Genomic DNA, 21,971 nt, shown 5'->3' on the forward strand with positions numbered 1-21,971 from the left:
CACTGCATATTCTATTTCATTAGAAGAGTAAGCTTTTTATTTTTAATGCGGGCAAAGATTTGCTGCAAACTTAGTTTGCAGCAAATCCTGCAAAATAGTAATGTGTCAATATTTGAGAACAACACCTATCTAGGACAGGCAAGGTGTTGAATTTTGCACGACAAGTATTGTTCTCAAATATTGACACATCATTATTTTGCAAGATTTGCTATAAACTTAGTTTGTAGCAAATCCTTGCCCATCCTATATACTGCTAATTTGCCATTTTTGTATAAGATACTTAAACCACAATAATTTGACTTTAGAATAATGAGCAGTAAGCTGTCAAGACAATTTGGACTCATATGTTCAAATCACACACTTTGCCATAGGCATAAATCAAGAAACAAAGGGTTGCTGGAATGCTAGCTATCAAAAGTCCACCCCCATTGTTGCTTCAATTAAGTCTATAAATGAATTGAGTGTCTGTGTTATGGTCTTTTTAAACACATTACCAACTGTACATAAAAGTCTGCAATGCTTTTATATGAAAGGAGAGAATTTTCCTTATTGAAGAATAAAATTAAAAAGCACTACCCCTTTATTCTGTGACTGTGAGTCAATGAGCACCACCAGCAAAAGTAGGAGGAAGCACCAAAGCACGCGGTTGGAAGCCTCTAGAAAAAGAAAATACATAATGGAGACACGTAGCTACGTCTGTGGTCACCATTTAGCCTAACACAGTTCACAGGATACCATTGATGTTGTTATTAATCCAAGGATATTATTATGGTTCATATAATCATTGTTATACATGTCTTCTGCTACTGCTGCTGATAGTATTAGCTAGCTGGTTTTTGCAGGGATAAGAAAGAGATGCAACATTTATATCTCTATGCATTTAATCCTCACATTTCCACATTTATTGACCCGTCCCTTTCAATCTTTTAATTGACAAATTTGCCCATGAATTTTGCTCTACAAAACAAAATAAGCTTAATTTGTTGCAAAGAAAACTATTTGTTAAATGTACTATCTATAAGAGCCGCTTTATTTTCAGGGTTTTACTATTGGATGAATAAAATCTTTGGTCGGACATACTCTGAAACATTAGGTCAAAATCCATTTTTGAATCACTTTTCTTGGTGTTAATTAATCCAACTCTCTTTTTCATCTATTTTTTAAGACTTTTGGGTATGTCACATTGCATTAATAATATAAATGAGAGATTTAAATCTTGGATAATTCCATTAGAAATATCAAAATAAGTCAATTGAGCTATAAAACTTTTGTCAATTATAAAAATATTATAACTATATTAAAAAAAAAAAAAAAAAAAAAGACCTTAGGTAAGGTGACACATGAAACATACTCAACTAAATCTATGATTGCCATCTAGTACCTACTAGACCCCTCCAATAATGTGTCTCCCCCTTTTGTTTTTTTGTTGTTGTTGTTGGGGTGGTACCAAGAGGATGGAAATAATTTTTGAGAGGGTTCTTTTGGCACTCAGAAAGACAACTAGGAACTCCCCCTCAAAGATAAGTATACTGGAGATTTTGACAGAATCACATTTCTACAACCCATTTAACCTGTGTGTTAGGATTTTTGTCCTTCAAATCAAATTTGTAGTTAATTCGTTAGTGTAATTGGACTCTAATTAGTTCTACATAAATTTACAAAAAGAAAATCGCCATAAGAGGATTAAAATGATCAATTGCTTAAAGTAGTAGTTGTTGCGAATTTTAGATTCTCAAGGAGACATTATTTGGGCATTTTTTATTTGTAAGGTTAATATTCCTTTCCCAAAGGTTGTGGTCAAAGCAGCAAGGCAACTATTTTAGCAACCATAAACTCAAATATGTTTGAAATTATCTTTTCAGTCTATTACACGATGATTTATAAAACTATTCATGTGTATTATTTAAACAAGTCATATAATTCATTATAAAAGCTATGTGACTAAAACTATACATTTTTAAAAAAAATAAAAAATAAAATTATTAATGAATAGTCTATTTAATCTCCACCTCATGAGTTTGATCAAGATAGTTTTAAATATATTTGGAGTGAAACATTTTCTAAAGAGAAATATTATAGGAGAAAAAAACATGTGTTGGCTAAAAATCACCCCACCAATGTCAATTGCTCACTACAAACTTCAAACATCATTTTGTGTGGCTAGAGAATAGAGATTACTCTAAACTATGAACACAAATTCTTATAGTGCATTTCATGCTACATCAATTACAATATGTCATGCATCTGATTTTGGTTTTTTTTTTTTTTTTTAAATAACTATGGGTACCCAGAAGAAAAAAATGACGTGTGACAGGACTTGGATGCAGTATGCAATGTGTTTTCTTATTTTATTTATATAATTTTCTTTCTTCTAAACCAAACTAATTCAGAGAGAATATTCAATATTACATGCTATTTGTGCCTACGCATGAGCATCTTTATTAAATGTATTTATTTAGTTTAAAATATATTCCTTAAGCAACAAATAAAGAATTTATAACGTTCATTATCCACAGGTTTGCCCAAGTATGAACCAACATATATATTATTATCCAATGATTTAAATTAAAATTAAATTGGCCATGAATTCATTAGAGTCCATTTGGTTGGAAGAGTGGAAAAGTGGAAGGATAGAAAATGGTGGGAGGATGAAAAAGTGGAAGGATAGAAAATGGTGGGAGGATGAAAAAGTGAGAGGATAGAAAAAATTTTAATTTCCCTCCTTTTTTTGTTTGGTTGGGAGTGGAAAAGTAAAGGAATGAAAAAAATGTTTTTGTATAAATTTACTCATATACCCTTGTTATAAAATGATGCCCTATTAAAACAAAAGGAGTGACAAAAAAAAAAAGTAATCACCCAAATTTATTAGGAAATAAAAATCATTTCTAGAAAAAAAATCACGTCTAAACCAAAAACAAAATCACAAAAGAAAGCCAAAAATAAAAAAAATAAAAAAAAAAAAAAAGCAACAGATTGGATAAGCCCATGTGCACTTGCACATGGGCATTTTCGTCATTTACCTATTAAATTCCTCCCACTCAGTTTTCTCTCCATTTGGAGAGAAAACATTTTGGAGTGCCCGGGGGAAAACACCCGGGCCTCACAATTTTTTTCCCTCCCATCCCTCCAACCAAACACCCTCCAAAAAAGTTTTACTTCTTATTTTTTTTCCAAAATTTTCCATCCACCGTATTTTACCTCTAAACAAACACACCCTTAACAAGGTTATCAAAATCGGGATCTTAGGTAGGATCGTGGGAGGTAGGTGGGATTGTGGATCGTAGGATCGGATCGTGGATCATAAGATCATACATTATTTAAGAAAAAAACAAAAAATACATATTGGTATGTAAATAATCACATAAATTATACATTCATTGATATAATTGCCATATATCACTACATTCATTTGTAAACATTATTTAAAGATGCCAAAAACCTCAAAATGTGACACTCTATTGGAATATTTTTTATTTGAGTCTAACTGACACTCTCTCTATATTAGAGTGGAAAAACTTGGTCTATTGGAATTTTATTTTTCATTTGGGTCCAACTAAGCCTTTTGTTAAGTTAAAGAAGATTACAAGAAGCCAAGGTCGTTTGGAATCGTCAGAATCGTACGATCCTACCGATCTTAAATGATCGCAAAGATCCTTGAAAGATTTAGATCGTTTTGAGTAGGTGGGATCGTAAAATCGTAGGATCGTAAGATCCAGATCGGGATTTTGACAACTATGCCCTTAAAGATTAAACAAAATTACAAAGAGGTCGAACTTGAAGACTCAGGGAAAAGTCTATGAAGATGTGGGGACCGGGTAATTAGATTGATTTAATTTTACAAAAATATCTCATTTCCATGGTTGAAGAATTGGGACAAATAACATTAATTACATGTTATAATGTTCCATACAGATCACCAAGTGGTTCAATTATGAATTCTGTCCCCTTGTTGAGAAATTATCGAATTTAGAAAAGAGAGTATGAATAATGTACTCTACCTGACTCGCTGGAGCTTCAAAATAATGGGTCCGTTTTGTGTTAAAAATTAGAAGAGTGGTTATATTAATGGATGTCAATTGTTAATAAATTATTTTAAGAAAGTTTTGATATTATTTTTATAAAAAATAGAAAAATTGTCAAAATATTAATTGTATTTTTTCTTTTCCCATAAAATATTTCCTAAAATAATTCACAAATACCTTTAGGACATCTGTTAACTTTTTCCTTAAAAGAAGACGACTATCTCTAAGGGAAACCAAATTTTGATCTAGAATGACAGATAAACATGTCACTCAAAAAAGTGTAATAAAAAGAAAACCCCAAACCTGTAAGTTTGTAAATTGAGAACTATAACTCAAACACTCTCAGTCAAACAACCTTACCAAACACACCTTTTTTTTCCCACAATTTTAATGTTTAGATATTAAAAACTGTTGATTGGAATCGCTTACCAAACAGACCCTGAATAGCTTGGATTATTGGATAAGCATCTTTTGCTAAGAGTTTTAACAATTCGGCAAACAAACATTCTGATTTTTCATGTCAAAGATAAACCAGAGAGAGAAAGAGTAAATGAAGATATCTTGTAGAAGGTCAAGAATTTGTTTTTTTCTAAGAAGCACATATACTTCATTTAGGGTGTCGTACTTGTGTCGTATCTATGTCATACTGGTATCATATCGGTCATTTCATGTTATAATTTTTCAAAAATTACTTGTGTCACTATGTTGTACCCATACCCGTGCCCATATCCATGCTTTCTAGGTTTTTGCATAAATTTTACAGTTAATATTTCCAAATTATTTTCTTTTTATCAATTCTCTATATTAGTGTCCATTTTGGAGCTACCAAAAAGGACATACAAGTTTAATGTTTTGATCGCAACAGCAGCAACATTAAGGCAGGTTCTCGAAGCTGTCGTATTCACATCACATGTACAGCTTGTAATTAAATTATTGATATCGTATTCTCTCACTCGTACATACAAACAATTGCTGATATCTTGTAACAGCTTCGCAGAAAACAACCTATTGTTGCTTTGCAACAAGGCTCCTACTGCCCTGCATAGCTGGAAAAACCACATTTTTGTTGCCAAGTAATGACGGTAGACATGGTTTAAACTCAGCCACCTCAATAATTTGGCTTCTCAAGATGCTGATTATTCAAGTCAAATAAAGAGATTCTACTCCCTTTTTCTTTTTCCTTTTTTAGTAAAAAAAAAAAAAAAAAAGGTTAGAGCAGAGAGAATAACGTCTTGTACAGCACTGTGAGGGAGTCCCTACACATAAGCTAGACACACTATTGTATTTTAACTCCGGGCTTAGACTTGCCCAGCCCGCCTATTGGTGAGACTTGAACCCAAGCGCTTATGGCAAGGAATCCAAGCTCATACTACCCTATTGCTGAGAGTCTATCTACTTCACACTTTTAAGATTTTATTTCATGAATTTATTATTTAAAATTTTAAATAAGACATTGGATATACATACACCATATAAAATCTTTACCAATACTTTATAGATTACCAGATCTTTTAATACATTAACACCTAGAGCAAATGCTTTGGGTTTAAAGAATTTTGAAAGGTTTGCCGTAGTATGATAGGCTGTAGATGGCAAAAGCACTGGATTTACATCAAGAAATATATCCTATTCGTACAAATCTTTATATATCAGCATCTTGTTTTTAGTGTTTAATGTAGGGGTGGCAAAATCAACCCAAACTCACCCAAATTCATCCACTTAAATGAGACCCAAACCCATTCAATTATTAATTGGGTTAAATGGGTATTAACCCAATTAAACCCAATTAACATTAATGTTTATTGGGCTTTCATTGGGTACCCAATTAGACCAAATTATGATCCAACTATCATTTCTACAAATCACCCAACTCTAAAATGCCCCAAAACCATTAAAATTACCAAAATACCCCCTTAACCTAAAAATGACCAAAATACCCCTAAAGCCTAAAAAAAAAAACCAAAATACCCCTTAAACCTAAAAAATAACCAAAATACTCTCAAAACCTAAAAATTACCAAAATAACCCCAAACCTAAAAAATGACCAAAATACCCTCGAAACCTAAAAATTACCAAATACCCCCAAAACCCAAGAAAAATACCAAAATACCCCTTAAACCTAAAAAATAACCAAAATACTCCCAAAACCTAAAAATTACCAAAATAACCCCAAAACCTAAAAAATGACCAAAATACCCTCGAAACCTAAAAATTACCAAATACCCCCAAAACCCAAAAAAATGACCAAAATACCCCCAAAACCTAAAATATTACCAAAATAACCCCAAAATCCAAAAAATGACCAAAATACCCCCCCCAAAACCAAAAAATGACCAAAATACCCTTGAACCCCAAAAAATGACCAAAATACCCCCCGAACCCCAAAAATGACCAAAATACTCCCAAAACCTAAAAATTACCAAAATCCCTCTGAAACCTAAAAAATGGGCAAAATAACCCCAAAGCCTAAAAAATGACCAAAAAAACCCCAAAACCTAAAAAATGACTAAAATATCTCTGAAACCTAAAAAATGACAAAAATACCCTCGAAACCTAAAAAATGGCCAAAATAATCCCGAAGCCTAAAAATTGATCAAAATAATCTAGAAACATAAAAATGACCAAAATACCCCCTAAATCTAAAAAATTACCAGAATACCCATGAAACCTAAAAAATGTTCGCCAATGTGTCAGGGAATGATGTACATTAAACTTTAATGTACATCATTCCCCCCCCCCCTCCCCAAAGGAGGTCCACTCTATGTGAGAGGGAGGAAACATGCATCTGATATATGATGTATTTTTTCCTACAAGAGAAATGCCCCAAAATGCAAAATTTGATTTATTTATTTTTAAAGAAAAAATTTTTTTTGGAGATATAGAAAAAAAATAGTTTTAGATTTTCCCTCTACTTTTAAGAAGTTTCAAAGAATTGAGTAATACCAGAGATAAGACAACTTTAAATACATAAGTTGTTACAAATATATGTGTCATTAAATAACAAAAAGTAATTCAAGTAGAAAAATGCTAGAAATACTATAAATTTTACTTCATAATCTTTACAAATTAATGTGATAATTAATATGATTTGTAAACTTCAACAACCTATTAAATGCGTTTTTGAATTGCTTTTGTTGATTGGTGATACATCTTTGTAAGCCTAGGTTGTAAAATTTATAATACTCTCATTATTCATTAAAATACCTGTTTATTATATTAGCTTGAAGTGTCACTGATCACATTCGTTACTACTTCATGTATAAGTTTTTTGTAGTAAAATTTGTTATAATTTTAGCATTTTTTTTCCACACAAAAAAAAATATATATATTAAAAAATAAAAAGAATAAATTTAAAAATATATATAATATTAAATACTAGTTTAATATTATTTAAGTGATAACAAAATTGTCTCATTGGAAAGGAGATATGGAACAAGGAGATGTGTAACATAAAATTTATGGGGAAAACGATATGATAATGGTGGCTCAACCTTTGTCAGCTTCATTGCATAACGATCATTAGATTCTTTTTGAGAACCAACGATCATTAGATTCTAAGCAAAAAAAAAATTTGCAGAGGTACTATTAAGAGTTGCCCGTAAATATTGTGACACGACATAGACATACCCTCAAATCATTCAACTCCCTTTTCCAATGAACTTGACTTGACATGAAACTAGCTGTGTTGAAGAAACGAGTGCAGAGTGCTGGGTCTTCTTTTTGGACATAAGTAATTGTTTAAGATTCCCACATGGAAAATAAATAGACCATACAATTTTATTTTTTATTGTTTTGCTTGGTAAATAATGAGGGAGAAGTGAGGTGGGATTGTAACCACACTAGGCATCATAGAGGGTGTCAACACTCAATACTACTATACAATCACTCAAACCCTAAAAACCCTACCATTATAGTACTATAGTATAATCTATATATATATATAAAATCGAAACCTTTAAAACTCCCACAATTTTTCACATCATCATTTTAATTAAAAATATATATATATATATATTTATATAATATATATATCTATATATCTATATAAAACCGAAACTTTTGAAACTCCCACAATTGTCCACATCATCATTTTAATTTTAAAAATATATATATAAAACCGAAACCTTTGAAACTCCCACAATTTTCCACATCATCATTTTAATTATATATATATATATATATATAATCTATATATCTATATATCTATATAAAACCGAAACTTTTGAAACTCCCACAATTTTCCACATCATCATTTTAATTTTAAAAATATATATATAAAACCGAAGCCTTTGAAACTCTCACAATTTTCCACATCATCATTTTAATTAAATATATATATATATATATCTATATATCTATATATCTATATAAAACCGAAACTTTTGAAACTCCCACAATTTTCCACATCATCATTTTAATTTAAAAAAAATTAATTTTTAAAACTAAATAGTGAGAGTCCTAACAGGAGTCTTATATATATATATAAGAGACAAAATCTTTGAAAACCCTAAAGCAATCTCCTTTGTCCATCTCCACTAAGAGAGAAAACCCTAAACTTCAATTTATTTGGTACGCTTGCTATTGCTTTTTCTCTTTTTTGTGAATAAGTTTTTTTTGCTTTTGTTTTGTGTCTGGTGGAGGTGATCTTGCGGCTGTCTGTTCTTCCAGACCCCATGAGATTTTACATGACTTTCATTGGCGATGGAGTAGTACTTTACAATATATAGTATAACTACAAGTATTGTAGTAAGTTTGCTAACTTTTTGTGTGGTTCAAAGATGCTATATTCTATATTATTTTAGATTATATAACCTTAAACTTTACCTTATGGAGACGTATGTTAGGTTGTCTCACATCAGAAGTAGCTTATTGCATTTGTTGTACAAGTTTTCAATTCCTTTTGCGTGGATATTTTTTCACAGCTGTGGAGTAAGGTATATGCACTATATGTTATCTTATATTTTCTCTTATGGTGTCATGCTTCTTTGTTTATTAATTAAAGATTATGTTGGAAGCCTATATTATTTGCACCTTCAAAGTGTTTGACAATGTTTGAACCAAATTTTTCATCAATTAGGAAGAATTGGATAAAAAAAACTTAGAAAAGCTTTCCATCCTTACTGAAATTGTCTCGCAATAATGACTTCTTCTTTTTTTTAATAATTTGTAGGTTCTGAATCTTTTGATTTTTAATTTTATTGTCTTTTGAAAGTTTGACCATCTAAATTTTTGGGTTCAATTTTTTGCAATATTTGAAACAGTTTAGCAAATTTCAACTGTTATAACTATGGATTATTCTCTTGAAGGTAACCTATCTTTTTCTTATATTTCTCTATTTGGTAGCCATATATTTTGTTTTGTTTCAATAATTTCTAGGCAGTGCCAGTAAATTTTCTGTTTTTTTTTTTTTTTTTTTCCTTCCAGACGTTTTAATAACAAAATTTTTTAGTTATTTATTTTTAATATCTAAATTTGTTAGCTAGATTTTTTTGCAACCCATTGCATGTTCAAGTAATGGCTTATTCATCAAATTGTAACTCAAAAAGATAGGAGCAATTCACGCAATAGAATAGTTTCATAATCAATTTAAAATTTTATAAAATTATTTTAGTTTATTATAAATAGTTAAGTTCCTGTGCGTTGCACGGGTTTCCGACTAGTATATATTATATGCCAATCTAAAATAAAATATATTTCATAGTCAACTATTTTTGTTTTTCCTTTTTTTTTTTTAAGTTGTCTATGATAAGCTAAAAATAAAAGATACCACTATACATCTCTCTTTCACTAATCAAAGTTTTTTTTTCTTCATTAAAAAAAAAAAAAAAAAAAAGTTTTTCTATCGCTTACCAACAAAAAATAGTTTTTGCACCTTTCAATCATATGTCTATTTACGCATAAAAATAAAATCACATCAACAAATCCATGTGAATGACACAGGACTTTATTTAATAGTCGAGACCCCATTGGTTTCAATCAGGATCTACAAGAACTTCATATAACACATTACTTTTCTTTTCTTTTCTTTTCTTTTTTGAATTAGATTTAAGAGTAATGTAACATGGTAAATAGAAATAATCAGTCTAGTCTTTTAAAGTTCAAGTGGGGATACTCATGACTTATGAGCGTCCTAGTCAAGACCCTATTGGTTTCGATCGAGGTCTGCAGTGATGGATCACAACGAAGCAGACCCGGTTAACTACTGTGGACTCGCCTACACATGAGACAAGAGTACACCGCAAGTCTCATAGGCCAAGGCGGAGAGAAGAAGTCACCACTCGATTTTGGAAGATTTGAGAACCACTTTGAAACCCATTTGCAACGAAGTACTAAAGATTTTTGAGAAATTCTATCTTTTATCTCACAGGTTGAGATAGAGAGAAGAATGGTATTTCTTATATACACAAGTTTACAAAAGATATTATAAAGACAAAGAAGAAACATAAGAGATAATTATGCACACACAACTAAAACTTTCCAAGAATAACACAACCATTTTCTATTGGTTTTGAAAATCTTGATGAGTGATATCCTTCTATGTTATGGGTGCCTGGATCATGGGGAATGAGTTCCTTGATATGCTCCTCTGTTTCAATGGTGCTAGGATCACAGAGAGTGATTTCCTCTACTGGTGTGATGGTGCTGTCAACTACTAGTCTAGAGTGAGTCCAGAGCTGAGCATCGGGATTGTTGGTTTCAAGTGCTTGGATGAGTTGTAACATGAGGGTGAAGATTTTAGTGAAATTGGGGCCAAATGAACACAAAAGTAACCTGTTGAAGAATTTCACATTTATGAGAGTTACTTGATGCGTGGGAACCAGTTTGTGCATTTTTTGGACTTTATTACAAGAGAAGATAATTCATGACTTGCATGGAGGTGGTCTTGCTAGACATCTAACTGATAAAATGATAGCTGGTGTAGAAGAATTGTAATATTGACCCCATTTGAAGAGAGATGTAGGAAATTTGGCAAGGAAGTCCTCTACTTGCCAGACAACTGAAGGCTAGTCTCAGGATGACGATTTGTACATTACTGAAACAGTTTGGGAAAATTTGTCTATGGATTTTGTGACTGCCCTACTTTGGCCACAAATGGAGTTAGAGCAACTGCATAAGTGGGTCTAAAATATAAAAAGTGCAAAAATTTACACAATATAGCATAAAAAAACACACGCAAGACATTATATAACTTTGTAAAATATCCAAACTTGCTACAGTAACTATGTTACTATAGCTTTCTATCTAATTATTTTAATATTATCCTATATATAATATTAAGTTATTAAAACCCATTTGGCTCTTTTTTTCTCTCCTCTAACCTGAAATCAGACACCTCTTCTTCATGTTTCATTCCTGAACTCAGACTCCTCTTCTCCCTCTTCGTTTTGCCTCTCTCCCATCTCTGCTCTTGCTCATTCTCTTCACCACGGGCAAGAATGTGATCAACTTGGGGGCTTTGCAGCCCGGTGAGGAGGGTGGATCAGCTTGTAATTATCTCTATTGGCAGATTTTGGGGAAAATCTCTCCAAAAAGGTATGGGTCTTTTTAATGGAGGTTTTAAGGTTTTGTTTTCTTTGGTTTAGAGCAAGAATATCATCAGTTTCTCTCAACTAATTTTTTAGGCTTTACTAGTAGTTCAAGCCATAGACAACGATGTAAATTAGCAATTGGTTTTGTTACAGTTGACAGGTACTTGAAGATGGCTCTCTTCATTCCTTGCAAGAAAACATCAAAAGCATCACATGTCGCAAGGTTATCTTTCAAAGAAATTGTTCGACACAACAGAGTTCCTAGGTCTATTACATCAAATCGGGATTCCAAGTTCCTATGTCATTTTTGGAAGACTATATGGCAGATGTTTGATACTTCTTTGAACTTCAGCAGCACTACACATTCCCATACAGATGGACAGATCGAGTCATTAACAGAACTTTGGACAATTTGATACATTATATTAGTAGAGACAAGCAATGGGACTACACACACACAAGTAGAACTTGCTTGACCACCTTTTGTAATTGTATATGGGAGGTCTCCTAAACATGCATTAGATTTAGTTCGCCTTCCTAAAATTCGTAGAAAAAGTGTAGCAACTAAAAATATGGCACAGACAAGTTCAAGCAATCCATGCAGAGATCAAGCAAAAATTGGAAGAGTCAATGTGAAATACAAAGTAGCAACTGACAAACATGGCCGTAGCAAGGTCTTCAAAGATCTTCAAAGAGGGTGACATGATTATGGTCTTTTAGGCGAAAGAGAGATTCCAAGTGGGAATGTATAATATGCTAAAACCCCAACAAAAACAAAAACAAAACAAAAGGCAATGTTATCAGAAAATTCTATTCCTATTATTATACTGATACAAATCAATACTCTATTCCATCTCGTTCTAAATTCCAATCAAATTCAGTTCATTCCATCCGTTTCCACCCATTAGGTATGGTGATTTCGGCCGGTATGTAAACAAATCATTATTATTTTTTTCTCAAACCCCTTTTTTTATTACTATACTCACATATGACATTTTATTATTAATATTCATTAAGAATGTGCTTTTCTTATTTACTTTATTTGCATATGACCAATATAATAATTTACTCATATATGACATATTATGATGACATGTTATGTAATTATGATATGGTATAGTTTTATGCGATGAAGACTTAACGTATATTTAGTGATAATCCCAAAATGATACGTGACCGGTACTAATATTTTTCGTTCCAATAAATAAATTAGAAAAGTTATCAAAACAGAATTGACAACACCACGCCTATGTAGTTGATCTACCAGATTTAATGGCAATTTCGAAGACTTCTACAAGCCTTCTACCTAAAACTAGAACTTAATTTGATGTCAAATTCTTTACACGTGGAGGAGACTAATGTAGAACAAGTTTCTATAGATCTCCCTGAACATACAGATGGGTGATAGCCCAAATGTTCAGACCATAACAGAGCTTAGTCTCAAGACCATTTTCTAACCCAACATTATTTTATGTTTTTTTAGTCATGATCTTTTTCTAGTACAACATAATTTTTATGCTTTTTCAGTCCAGCCCTTTTCAATTGTTTTTTCTTTTTTCTTTTTTTTCTTAATATTTGGAGGAGTTCTAACTGATTTCCTTTACTCCAGAATACACCACTACATGTTTGCTAGGGTTAGGGCTTCTAGTGCATTTAAATTCGTAATATTCAAACTCACTCTATTAATAAAAAATTTAAAAAAATAAATTCATCTTTTATGCTAAGACTACTCATATGAGATTACTCCAACAACTAAAGCCTAACATTATGCAGAAGTTGCAAGCTTAGACCCAATTAGTGTTGAGTGGCAAATAACCATATGATCCTAAGCATTAAGGATAATGATAATGATAATGATAATGACAGGAGATTCCTTTTCCCAGTCTCATGTGTTACTTATTTCCTGTTCACTATGGAAAAAGGATTTTGAATTGAGCTTAACAAGAAGCTAAATACAACATTATTGCCAAGTTCAATCATTTTGGACTATTAGAATAGCACAAAACTGTACAAGCAATAAGAAATAAGGTTGACAAAAAAACTCGGGTTCCATCTGCAACAGTAGTTGTAAGTCTGTAACTACAACTCAATTTGGCTCCTCAAAAGTCAACTGGCTTGGAAAGCCTAGTGAATCATGCTAGACAAAATCTAAACATTTCTTATCAGTTTGTGTACACTAAAGACAATGTACACATGCTAGAAGTTACAAATAAATTCATTAAATCTCATAAATATTTTAAAATACATATTACCACTTGCATGTTTAGCCTTTTTCTATACCTTCCTCAACAACATCAAGGTTCATGGAACCATGCCGTACTATTACATACCTCATTATCACCTACGATCACTTAGAAGTGGTTGAGTCACAGGAGCTGCAAAAGAAGAGATCACTTGTGAGTTCAAAACTAATGTAATGGTTCCCGATTACTGGGAGAACAGCAGTGATGCTAAATGGATACTACGATAAAAAAGAGGAAAACGAAGAAGAGCGATGTTGGTAGGGTTGAAGATGCTAGCAAATTATGATCCTATCCAAAGGCACAACATCAAAATAAACAATAAGCTAGCACACTTCTAGGATAAAGTACCTTTTCTGAACAGTGAATCATTAATCTGTTGAACCGACATGGCGGTTAACCCAACTACTTCATTACTTCTCACATATTTTCCTTCATAAAAGCCTTATTATTACCCTTTCAGGCTACCTTCACTCAAGTAGAAGCTTCAATTTATAATTTAAGACATTTCAAGGGCACTGGGGCGGAGCCCTTGAAATTGCCTATTTTTGTGCTCTCATTACCTCATCTAATTTTCTTCCCCAATAAACTCTGAGCTATGCCATCTTAAGAGAAAAAAGCCTTTTAAGATTCAAAAATAACCAAGTTTACCTCTTTCAATCTTCTTATTTAGCTAATATTAAAAAAACTTCTTGAAGTAAAATAAAGATTATGCCACCCACAAGTGAAATGAGAAAACTGAAATCCAGTAAGGGGCAAAACAATGCACTTGTCCTCTTAATTGGTGATTTTGAAGTAAAAGAAAGAAGAAAACATAATGTTTTCCCCAATAAAATAAGAAGATGCAATAAGTTTGTTAATTCTTCACGAGGTTCACCCCTTCCAGAACAATAGAGACCAAAAGAATAACCTACATATGGCTCCTCCCGTGAGATACAAAAACATTAAATTCGCATCATACCCAGCATTAATTAGGATTAACTAGCTCGTGATTACAATAAATTTCACTGATCTTCCAAGTTTGCCACAAGAGATTGCCTATTGTCTAGAGATAAATAAAAAAAAGTCCACAGTTGCTCACTCTCTTGGCACCTAGGGAGGAGGGAGTATGTTGAAGGATGTGTACTGAACATTTTACTATCAATTAGATTAGCAATAGGTATGGCTTCCTTGTGTCAGAGATATTCTGATCTGGCCATAGACATAAATTGAGTAAATTCTACATCAGGAATTGGAGCCCTAGATCCATGGAAATAGAAGAATTGCTATACCATGCCTTAGATATTCTACAAATGGACCTACACAGGAGTAGGAGGAATTCAACATGAGAAATCTGGGGCCTTGATCCAAGAAAAATAGATGAGATATCAGTGATCGATATTGGGTTCTATCATGAATACAATCTGGATTTATCTTTCTTTGGCAGTTACTAGGATTAAAAGAGAAGAATGGAGTTTTAAGGATCTGTAGACATGGGCTGTATCAGACATCATATAACTTTCCTTGGCAAAGCCAAAGACCATTGCATCAAAAATTTCTCAAGAGTAGCACATTTGTGACTTGTGAGCAATATTGTCATCTTAGTACACAATACTTGCACTGGGTAACAATTCAACTCCCATAAACAGTCCAAACTCCCCCAAGTCACTCAAGATTGCACAATAATCAAACTGAGTAAATGTTGGGTAAATTATACCAACCTCCCTTGAGGTTTTAGGAATCAACACTCCCCAAACTTTAGCCAAAATGATAGTCAACCTCCAAAGACCCAACTTTGACTTAAGAAGTTTGGTTTTTATGTAAATTAGTGACGTTCCTATTTTAACCTTAACATATTGATAACATCAAGTTTTGTTCCCCACCCCCATGCTACAAAATCACCATTTTGCCCCAATGACATCAAAGCTACCATATTGCCCAAGTGTTATCAGTGAATCCCCAAATTGCCCCTTTCTTCTTTTCTCTTTTCTTTTTGCGTTCTCTGCTTCTTCTTCTTTACCTTGGTTTCTCTCTTAGCAGCCAATCTAGTTTCACTTGGTTTGTCTCTTTGCCTATGGTTTCTCTTTTATTAGAGTTAGTAACAATGTCAAAGGAGGAGGACTTATCTATACATTTATCACAAACCACAAGGGTAGGTTGTCATTTTGACTAGAGTTTGGGGGTGAGTGTCAATTCTTGAAACCTCGAGAGAGGTTGATGTAATATGCCCTTTAATTTTCAACTTTGAAATAACTAAGATGGGATATCTAAATGAATCGATCATGAGATCCATGAAAGTTAGAAGCAACTATAGAAACTGAAACATGTAATGTGTTTATACTATAGAGAATCACAATTATTTTTTTTGATAGGTAACCCTATATACAAAAATATTCTTGCATTGGTTTGTAGGTGTCTTTTCGTGTTTGAATAATTGTGATTCTCTATAAAGAGAATCACAATTATTCAAACATGAAAAGACACCTACAAACCAATGCAAGAATATTTTTGTATATAGTCTATAGATAGTGAGAAGATGAACATCAGCTTTCTATCTGGAATATTTATGTTTAATTCTTTCTTCCAGAAAACGTCTAAGATATTTATCAATCTATCTTTTCATTTTTATATTAGGGCCAATATGAACTTTACAAATAATATTATGAGTTACCCTTGTAGTAATTACTAATTACATTGTATTTAAACTAGCACAGTATATAATTATTTCACTATCCACATATATAACAAAAATCTTCCTAAATACAATGAATACCTTAAAGTTTCTGACTGAGGTTAAAACACGGGTCTCAATTGTTTACTGAGTAACTGGTTATGCTACATTTATACATTCTGTTGATTGGTAAACTTGTTCCTTTCTATCTCACTCTCTCTTTTTTTCTTTTTTTTGTGGGGGGGGGGGGGGGGGGGGGTAGTGGTTGTGTTTGCACGCACTTTTCCAAGTAAACAATAAGAAATAGCAATGCAGATGAATGTGTTAAAGAAAGGAAGAAAGAAAGATGGGGAGAAGAGGGGCGGGGGAGGGAGTGGGGAAGGGGAATGACAATATTACCTCCAATACTTTGCTGGCCACTGGATTGAGACATTGGTTTACAAGTTTTCTCAGAAAGTTCAGCAATGACCAGACGTGATAAAAGAAGCCCCGCAATAAGAGCACCGATCATTAGCATCACAAAAACTGCATCCCATCCCTGTGTAGATATGAACCCAGTAAGAAGAGGACCAAGAGCTGCACCCATTGATCCTGTACCATCAATTATAGCAGTCACTGTTGCCAGTGCTCGAGAATCTCCTCGAAGAGAACTATGTGTGCCAAGGTCAGCAGAAACTGCAGTGGTAATGAGTGCATAGGGTCCATTTATAAACAAGCCAGCAGCCATCATAAGTACGATGTTGACAGTCTTCGAAATACTCCCATATGTTCGATATAATAGCATTGAAGGAATTGCAGCATACATGAAGCTGGCAGCTGTAGTAGCACGAGCATTAAGTTTATCAGACATGTAGCCAGCTAGGATTCCCCCAACAATGCCTCCTACATCAAACAAAGTAGACAGATTTCCAGCGGATTTTACAGAAACATACTCTCCACCAATTTCTGCCAAATCATAAAAGAGAATAAAGATGGAAACGTTATAGCAGATGCATAAAGATGATTTATAAGCAATAAAGAGCCCCAAAACAGGATATGGCTCCGTGGAATCATTAAAGTATGCAAAGAAAAGTAACAGGTACAAGAATCTACCCAGGAGAATTCATATATGATTGCGAACTTAACAACATTGTGCATAAAAAGTGTTCAACTTCTGAAAGCAATCTTTATAATGAAATTATAAATTATAAGCAGTAATAAAATCAATTTTATAAATTTTAATGGCTGCTACCATCCACATATAGAATGCATAAGAAATTAGCACGAATTACGTCATGGTATTGATCTTTATCAGAAAAATGAACCCCCTAGAAAGGTACTTCAACTCTATTGTTACTATTAAAAAATAATCAAATATGTTAACATTTTATTACTTAACAAAAAGTAAATAGAAAAATTTCATGAACACCATTCACTTTGAAAAACAGTTGGATCAATGCTTGGATGAAGACAATGACACCAACATAAGTGTACAACAGCAGATTAATTGATCGCTCTTATTCTAGAATGTTTTGATGAAACAAAGAATCATTAATAAAAAAAATTATGGAATTAGCTATAACTACATGCAACAATAGAGGAGCAGAATGATGGAAACACATGATACAGGAGCTATATCCAGTCCTTTTAGTTTTCCTCTCCCTTTTTTTTTTTCTGATTATATAACACTTATATCTACTCCTCCTTTTAGTTATTAATTGGAAACATACAACCATTAATCATTGTTTCGAAAATGACACCTAAAGTTTCACCTCTATTAGGGGAGGTTTAAGTTGGGAATGCAAAAAATTAAAATAAATAAATAAATTATTATGCAAGTCCCACAGTAAACTAGCATCTGCTCTACTTTCAGCCTCCTTTACATCATCAATCTTGACTATTTCTAACCACCCACAATTACTTGAAAGCTTCTCAGAGTCCATAAACAAGACAACAAATACCATTAAAAAAAAAATCAGAAGCACTGACAAAGCAGATAGCAATGTAAAATCTTACAAGTTTATAAGTAAACATTAGTTTGCTCCTTTATAACGATTAAGGAAATACAGAAAAATACCTGTCTGACTTAAATAGAATGGTAACCAGTACAGAAACGTGTAGGCCACAAGCTTCGCAAAGAAAAGGCACAATGCAAATGGTATCACTCCTGGAATAGAACAAGCTTCAAGGAGCCCGACACTTTTTCTTCTCACTGATCCATGTGAGGAAGCAGTATTTATTTCCCCTCCAACAACATTTCTTTTACTTATCTGAGCTTCTTCATCATTAGGCCTTGCCACTGCATTCGTAGCTGAACCTTGTGGGCCAGTAAATCCAATATCCTCAGGGTAAGCAGGCAAGAAAAAGTAAACCAGTATGCCTCCCATGACTATTAATGCACCGGGAACTATGAAAGACCAGCCCCACCCGTAGTTCAAAACACTAGCAGCAAGGAGGGATCCAGTAATATTCCCAACCGAAGTATGTGCATTCCAAATACCCATTATCAAACCCCTCTTCCTCTTCCCAAACCAATTGCCAATAACAGCAACGACCGAAGGCCAACCAGTTGCTTGAAACAATCCAGCAACCATTTGCATTACAAGAAAAAACCAAAACACATGCACATTCCAAAAATATCCCATCCCAAATATCCCAACAAAAATTCCACTCCCAATCATCCCGGTCGTCAGAAACAACCGAAGATCCAACGTATCGCCCAAGTGGCCTGCAACATACATTCCCAAAGAGTAACAAGCAAGAAATGCAACATCAATCTCCCCTAATTTTGATGTCCCGTCGGGTCCATTAAACGGAGCCCAACCCTTGTTCCTCATCCTATTTATGCCAGTATCTGAAAATTTCTCCTTGATAAACACATTGGCAATTGGCCAAGGGTACTGCCCATTGCCAAGGGGCCTACTGGGATCAGGATACAATACACTCTTAACTATGCTAGTGGGTTTTCGAGAAGCATGATAACAAGCATATGCAATGAATGTAACAAACAAAACCACATATCTGTAAGTAGAAAAGCTCCAATCCTTGCCTCTAATGCTTCTCATAAGCAAAATCCCAGGTGGGGTTCGCCTTGTTGTGTCAGAACTCCGAGACATGTTTATGATCTTACACCTCAAAAAAAAAAAAAAAAAACAAAACTCAAATTCCTCACCAATTATTCTCCACAACTCTCATAGCACATTCATAATTTAAGGTAAAGTAACATAACGCAACAACGTAAAACAAGCTAAAATAACAGCAAAAAACGGCTTGATTCCGTAGTAGTTAGAATATACCCACAAACTGATCTGGAAAAGGATGAATTTAATGCAAGAACGTAAATGGAAAAATAAAAAAATAAAAAATAAAACAGTAACTAACCCCAGAAAGAAAGGTGTTAGTAAAGAAACAAGAACGTAAACCTTACTGAGTTTGATGGGTCGAAGTGGAGAAAAAAGCGTGACCAAGTTGAGAGCCAAAAAGATATGAAAGGGAAAGCGAAGAAGGCGGGGGAGGTCACGTGGCGAATTTTGGTGATTTGAACTTTTTTTTTTTTTTTTTTTTTTTAGGAACTGAACTGGCGACAACTTAGATTTACACACAGATACTTTAACTCAAAAAAAAAGCCTGCAAAGTGCAAGGTATTAACACGTGGTGTCATGGTTGGTCGGGTTCTATATGATAAGTACAATGCAATGAGTCACGAGTTGGAACAAAAACATTTTTTTTTTTTTTTTTTGACACAACAAAAACATTTTAGGAGTGGCTTTCTGTGTAAGTAATGATTATCACGACCTTCTTATTACGCATTTTAATTTCTTTTTTTTTTCTTTTTCTTTTTCTTTTTTTTGCCGACTACACATTTTAGTTTCACGTGGGCTAAAAACAAGATTTCAAATAAAGTAGGTAAAGAGTGTATAGAGTGTGGGACAACGAATGTATAACAAGATTTTCCTTTCTGTAGTATTGTGGCAATTAGTGAATCGGATGAAAGTATTTATTCATGAAAAAAGTTTTTCTTTCCAGTTTCCACATATTTGAGAATTATTTTGCTCTGACCCGACTATATAACAAGATTTTCCTTTCTTTAATAGTGTGGCAATTAATAAAGTACTATTGGAGGAAAGTATTAAGAGGGTGTTTGGTCATTGATTTCAAAACATATTGTTTAGTGTTTAAACACTAAACAATATTGTTCAAAAACAAAAAAAATATGTTTGGTCATTGATTTCAAAAAGTATTGTTTAAAAAATATTGCTCAAAACATATGTTTAAAACAATAGTTTTTGAAATCAGCTTGGGACTGATTTTGAACAACAAAAACCATTGCTAAGTGGCATTTTTGTAATTAAGTTGAACAGTACCGGTCAGCTTTTTCACCCACACAGACACAACCCGGCAGCATTTAAACAATATTTTATATTTTTTTTGTACTTTGCTGATTTAAAAAATATTTATTTTGTACTTTGTTCAGCTTTTTTTTACCATCTAACACACACATACCAAACACATATTTTATGTTTTTGAACACTGAAACATGTTATTTAAACCATGATACCAAACACATTTTTTTGTTTTATAAACACTAAAAACATGTATTTCAATAACACTTTTTAAACTACAATTTTCACATCTTTTTAAACAATTTTCACATCTTTTTAAACAATAATTTTTAAAAACATGAATTTTTAAACAATAATTCATGGAAAAAGTTTGTGTTTTTGCACATATTTGGGAATTATTTTGCACGTGGTTATTAAATAAATCATTTATACTTTTTTAATAAGTTATGACTTCTTTAAATAAATAGATAATCTTATAAATCTTCATATAATATATTGAAAAAGTAGTTTGAAACATATTTAGAGTCAAACTTTATTCTTAAATCATCGTTGATTTGTTTTTTTGGAAAACCATATTTCTAAAAACTAATATTCATAGATACAAACAAAAAAAGTGCATTAATTAGTAAATTATAAGTGTCATTGGGCAGGTCATATGTCTCGATGGAAGGCGATGAGGGAAGAGTAGAAGATTCTAAAGTTCGAGTATATTACGATCACCTTTTTGTTTGTGATCGTTTCCTCTCCTTTCATCTCCCTGCATTTCAAGTATACTATTAATGAATTATTAATTCTAAATAATTACTCATATTTCTCATTTAGCTACATAGCAAATTTTTAAAACAATCACCTCAAATAGACAAAACTAATATAATGTTCGTTTGGTTGAGTGTATTCTCATCTTAAAATAGAATGTATAACAACCTACTCGAAAAAATAATTATTAACTAAATTACAACTGCATCTTCTAATTTTGTCCAAAATTCAATTTAATCATGTAATTTTGATTTATTAATTTCATTACTATCACTTTCATTTGTTTCCAATGTAATACGTCTATCCATTTTCATTGGAGGAGTTGTTGTTATATGTCCCAAAACAGGATAAATTTTAATGTTTCTGAATTTTCAAAACCACATTATTTTAAGGTCACCTAACGGCACAATATCATAGAATTAATAGAAGGACGACACTGTATAGAAGTAAAA

The 21,971-nt window shown here is 32.7% G+C and overlaps 1 protein-coding gene across 2 annotated transcripts; it reads right to left on the minus strand.

Moving 5' to 3' along the window:
* Nucleotides 1-13,580: 13,580 nt before the first annotated feature.
* Nucleotides 13,581-20,005, minus strand: LOC126709241 (putative glycerol-3-phosphate transporter 4). 2 transcript variants are annotated; one of them, XM_050409385.1, is made up of 4 exons: nucleotides 19,802-20,005; nucleotides 18,498-19,552; nucleotides 16,841-17,386; nucleotides 13,581-13,926 (listed from the first exon to the last, which is right to left on the minus strand). In XM_050409385.1, exons 2-4 carry the CDS (start codon nucleotides 19,534-19,536, stop codon nucleotides 13,889-13,891), a joined length of 1,623 nt encoding a protein of 540 aa, XP_050265342.1. In that variant the 5' UTR covers nucleotides 19,537-19,552; nucleotides 19,802-20,005; the 3' UTR covers nucleotides 13,581-13,888. The 2 variants fall into 2 exon arrangements, with proteins under 2 accessions (XP_050265342.1, XP_050265341.1); XM_050409384.1 differs by having other exon boundaries at nucleotides 19,848-20,004.
* Nucleotides 20,006-21,971: the final 1,966 nt, after the last annotated feature.

This window comes from Quercus robur, chromosome 12, assembly GCF_932294415.1.
Source record: "Quercus robur chromosome 12, dhQueRobu3.1, whole genome shotgun sequence".
Taxonomy (NCBI): Eukaryota; Viridiplantae; Streptophyta; class Magnoliopsida; order Fagales; family Fagaceae; genus Quercus; species Quercus robur.